Consider the following 4,838-nt stretch of genomic DNA (forward strand, 5'->3'; position numbering starts at 1 on the left):
AGAGCAGCAGCCGAAGTAATAGACGGGCACTGCCGGGAAACAAAGCACAGCCTAGAGGAAATGGAAGCCTACTGGCGACCTATTCTCGAAGCTGTGTCCAACGCCCCGGGGCCTACGCCGGAATCTCTGCGCGAGTTGAGACCTCCGAGCGATGGCACGCACGACTATTCTAGGCTGTGGGCGCCGATAATCGAGCAGGAGGTGAAAGCGTCCCGCGTCGACCCGAAGACGGCTCCGGGGCCGGACGGTATCCGTGCGGCAGACTGGAGTCGAGTTTCCTTCGCCTTGAAAGCGGAAATATTCAACCATTGGATGACATCTGGCGAGATTCCAGAACCACTGCGGCAATGTCGAACAGTTTTCGTGCCGAAAAGTGATGCTCCGCAGAACCCTGGCGAGTACCGGCCGATATATATCGCGTCGGTGCCGCTCAGGCACATGCACAGCGTCCTAGCACGGAGACTGCTAGACTGCTGCCCACCCGACACGCGACAACGCGGTTTTGTCTGTGCGGACGCAGTGTTGGGGGATAGCAGGAAAAAGCTCAGGGAGTGTCACATGGCGGTCCTCGATTTTTCCAAGGCGTTCGATACAGTGTCGCATGCGGCGCTGGTCGAGCTGCTGAGGGCTCGGGGGTTGCCGGGTGCTTTCTGCAGCTACATCGCTCGTCTGTACGAAACGGCGCATACCACCTTAGCCGTAAAAATAAATTAAGCGAACCTGTAAAAGTGGGAAGGGGTGAACGCCAGGGAGACCCCCTATCTCCGATACTGTTCAATATGGCGATGGATCTAATCCTCGCAAATCTGCCGTCCGGTGTCGGTTACGGGTTATGCCGCATTTTCATTAGGGGACATTTGTAGCGCGACTCTGTCGCTCGACACGAAATTCACGTGTCTCGCGCGATGTCGCCCGACGTCGTCCGACGTCGCTTGGGACATTTACGGGTCGCGCAACTTGTCGCTAGTCGATGGTCTGCGAGCGTCGACGCGCGCGACTTTCGTGTCCCTCGACAGTCGCCGGACAGGCTTTGAGTGGTGAAAACGTGTGTCGCTTTGTGTTGCGAAAATGGCAGTAGTGTGGTCCAACGAGAATATATTGACCCTGATCGAGATGTATCAAAATTCGCAATTATTGTGGGACACTTCACATCGTGATTATAAAAACAAAATTAAAAAAAATGATGCATGGGAATCTATCGCGACTACATTAGATATACCTAGAAAAGACGTCGAGGGAAAAATGCATAACTTAAGGTCTCAGTTTCTCAGGGAGAGAAAAAAAATTGCAAGCTCAAAATCCACTGGAAGTGGAAGTGGGGATGTTCACAAAAGTACCTGGTTTGCGTATGATTCGCTGCTTTTCCTAGTAAAAGGGTCGACAAGTTCAGGCAGTATGGACACTATGAATACTCAGGTAAGCTCCCGTTAATATTGTTTCTATTTTTTTTATTTTGTACCAGTTTACAAATCATTTTTTTTTGTGCATCACTGGATATTGAACTATAGTGTTATATATTTTTGGAATCTACTCATCATTTTCTAGTTGATGATAGTATACTTAATCTCATTTTCGAAAAATTTTTTCAACTTCAGTCTTTAATGCGGGACCATAGTCACCCCATCAATTTTTTTTTAATTTTACTAGCCTATGTAATAAGCTAAGGATTCTAACAATACCTCATTCATAAAAACCGTTCAGGCGTATAGAAGTTATGGTGGAATATAGGAACTCACATACATACATACATACTTGAACCCTGAAAACAATATACTCCTTTTTTCAAGCAGTCGTATAAAAATACAGCTTATATTCTATAGATAATCTTCCTTTGGTAATAAATGCACAATTAAAATCTCTGTAGTTTTTTATACAATTTATTTTTATTTCTTGTCTTTTGTTCTTCGCCTGCGAAACTGTGATTTAATGTTTGTTTTACACTGATTTTTTCCTTTTATAGTCATCCGAAAGTTCGGTGGCACTCGAAGAAATACCAGTGGCATCGCAAGTATTAACGCAACCACCAGAGGCATCAACGTCGCCGCCATTACCAACTCAACCAATACCGGTGCCGCTTCCAAATACTCAAAATAAAAGGAAAAAAGATGATCTGAGTGAGGTATATGAAATAATGAAGAGCGCAAAAGCCAGGATGGATCAACCAAAAGACGAATTTCAAGTTTACGCCGACTATGTAGCTTCTGAGTTAAGAAATATAAAGAATGAACATGCTGTGCTACAGGCGAAGTACTTTATTAATAATATCTTATTAGAGGCTAGGATGGGAAAATACAACTATGCAGAATACCAAACGGGAAGTAATTCAAGCCATACTCAAAGTTATGGATACCGTTCTGCTCCTCAACAGTCATCCTATTCGACAAATTCTGTTAATGATGATATAGTAACTGCTAATGCTTCTCATGTTAATAATGATAATGAAGCACCAACTGCACCAACTTTCACAGAATTACGACAAATTGAGAATATTGAAGAACTAGTTTCCCACTTTGAATCAGAAACGCAGAACAAAGAATAATTATAATACTTATAATAATACTAATAACGTTGATTTTCTGTCACTTAAACATAGATTTTTAAAAAATAATAGTTAATAAATACTTAAAAATAATGAAAACTTATTAGTTAGTAGTTTTTTTTATATGATGCTAAGTTTATTATCATTTATTCCTTGGTCTTTAGCCCAAAGCTATAAAAAACATCATTCAAATTTCTTGCAGCCTATGATTGAATAGTTTGCCATGGGACACTTCCTTGAGCACTGCAGAAATATTCAGCAAAGAGGTTTCTTATTGTCTGAGCGGATTGAGGAGGAGGTCTGCCTTGCCTACTTAAGTTCCTCATATTATTATTTGTCAACTCCCTTCGCCACGAACCTTCCACAACATTATGACCAGCGTCTTCTAAATCAAATGTGGTATTTGGTGTATACCTCGCGGTTGAAGTTGTATTACGTCTCAGGAAATTATGTAGGTACACGCAAGCCATTACAACTAATTCAGCATTTACTGGACGTAATGGGATAGCTTTACGAAATACGCGAAACACTACAGACATAATGCCAAAAACATTTTCAACAATTCTTCTTGCTCTTGACAGCCTGTAGTTGAAAATCCGCTTTAAGCTTCCCTTTTCATGAATGCCGGGGTAGGGCCTCATCATGTTTTCAGAAAGTGCAAATGCACTATCTCCCACTAGAACGTATGGTATTTTCGGACCACCTTGGACCAGTGGCTCAGGATCTGGTAAATTCAGTTGCTCTTCATTAAGTGCTTTATAAAATGTAGTCTCCTGGAATACTCCACTGTCAGACGACTTCCCTTTTGCACCACAATTAACATATACAAAGTTATACTCAGCATCCACAATTGCTAAGAGAACTAAGCTAAAATTCTCTTTGTAATTATAATAATCACTGCCAGAATTGGGTGGCGCTTCTAGTAACACATGCTTTCCATCTATCGCTCCGATGCAGTGAGGAAAATTCCATAATATTTCAAAATTACGAGATTTCTCTTTCCATTCATTTACATCGGTTGGCGTCTGAAATACAAGAATAATATTAATAAATTAACATACAATATTAAGTATCAATATAAAATTTAAAATACCAATATAGTTTACCGTAACCCTTACTTACGGTAAACGTTTATGGTATTATTACTGTAAGTAAGGGTACATGAGATTAAATAATATTAAATACTTACTTTAACAAAAGAATTTAATGCCTTTATCAATTCTTTGCAAACTTCTGGTATAGTATGACAAATTACTGATTTTGACACTCTAAAAGTATAGGACAATGAACCATAACTATCGCCAGTTGCCAAGTATCTCAATGTTATAGCGAGTCTGATGTGAGGGTCGATAGATTTCCGAAACTTTGTATCTTGCTTGACTACGGCCGGCCCAACCATATTTAAAAGTATCTCAAAATCGGTTCTAGACATTCTAGTAAAATTTTCGAAAGATCCATCGCGCATTCGAAGACTGGTTATTAAACTTGAACTTTCCCTTTGGAGCAAATATTCCCGGACCCACCACCTCTTTTTTTTACGTTTTGCTAATGTCTTCCGAATAATTATGTAAGCTGCACTGAACAACACTACTTCCTCGGGCGACATACTGATCACGACTGGCCAATGTGAACGAGTCATATGTCGCGGGACATTGTCCCACAACTTTTGCAGAGACAACTACGTGAATGTCGAGCGACAAGTATCTGCGACATGTCGCCTAGTGAAAATGCGCCTTTAGAGTCCGAGCGCGTCTCGGCTCTGGCCTACGCCGACGACCTAGTCCTGCTTGCAGGCTCGAAGGTGGGGATGCAGGAGTCCATAGATTGTGTTGCTCGGTTCGGGGATATGGTGGGGCTCAGAATCAACTTTGTTAAGAGCTCCTTCTTGTCGATGGTGCCAGACGGCCACCGCAAGAAACACCACTACCTGACTGAGAAAACTTTCTCGATTGGCAGGAGGAAGCTTCGGCAGGTGTCTTGCGTGGAAAGATGGCGCTATCTCGGCGTAGACTTTGAGGCGTCCGGGTCGAAGACGATAGAGCAAGACGTAAAAATCGCGCTTAACAACATTTCCAAAGCCCCCCTCAAGCCGCAACAGCGGCTCGAAATCCTGAGGGGTCACCTCGTTCCGAGGTTCATGCACGGTTTCGTGCTAGGAACGATTTCGGACGATAGGCTGAGGAGGTTGGACCTGCAGATTCGGGGCGCAGTGAGGAAATGGTTGCGGCTTCCGCACGACGTGCCGGTTGCCTACTACCATGCTGCGATTAAGGACGGCGGCCTGGCGATCCCATCGCTT

General features: G+C 42.9%; 2 protein-coding genes across 2 annotated transcripts; one reads left to right on the forward strand and one right to left on the reverse strand.

Moving 5' to 3' along the window:
• Window positions 1–842: 842 nt before the first annotated feature.
• Window positions 843–2,642, forward strand: LOC120631952. The gene is made up of 2 exons (XM_039901662.1): window positions 843–1,416; window positions 1,961–2,642. The coding sequence occupies exons 1-2, from the start codon at window positions 1,069–1,071 to the stop codon at window positions 2,537–2,539; spliced, it is 927 nt and encodes a 308-aa protein (XP_039757596.1). The 5' UTR covers window positions 843–1,068; the 3' UTR covers window positions 2,540–2,642.
• Window positions 2,643–2,652: 10 nt separating this feature from the next.
• On the reverse strand, window positions 2,653–4,188 carry LOC120631949 (protein ANTAGONIST OF LIKE HETEROCHROMATIN PROTEIN 1-like). Its single transcript, XM_039901659.1, has 2 exons — window positions 3,729–4,188; window positions 2,653–3,564 (listed from the first exon to the last, which is right to left on the reverse strand). The coding sequence occupies exons 1-2, from the start codon at window positions 4,176–4,178 to the stop codon at window positions 2,743–2,745; spliced, it is 1,272 nt and encodes a 423-aa protein (XP_039757593.1). The 5' UTR covers window positions 4,179–4,188; the 3' UTR covers window positions 2,653–2,742.
• Window positions 4,189–4,838: the final 650 nt, after the last annotated feature.

The sequence above is a fragment of the Pararge aegeria genome, chromosome 19, assembly GCF_905163445.1.
Source record: "Pararge aegeria chromosome 19, ilParAegt1.1, whole genome shotgun sequence".
Classification (NCBI taxonomy): domain Eukaryota; kingdom Metazoa; phylum Arthropoda; class Insecta; order Lepidoptera; family Nymphalidae; genus Pararge; species Pararge aegeria.

Excerpts from the sequence above, each read along its gene's own strand:
- LOC120631952 (XM_039901662.1), top strand. The coding sequence starts at position 1,069 with ATGGCAGTAGTGTGGTCCAACGAGAATATATTGACCCTGATCGAGATG. Across the intron at positions 1,417-1,960 it reads TGGACACTATGAATACTCAG|TCATCCGAAAGTTCGGTGGC; the intron begins GTAAGCTCCCGT and ends TTCCTTTTATAG.
- LOC120631949 (XM_039901659.1), bottom strand. The coding sequence starts at position 4,178 with ATGACTCGTTCACATTGGCCAGTCGTGATCAGTATGTCGCCCGAGGAA. Across the intron at positions 3,565-3,728 it reads CATTAAATTCTTTTGTTAAA|ACGCCAACCGATGTAAATGA; the intron begins GTAAGTATTTAA and ends CTTGTATTTCAG.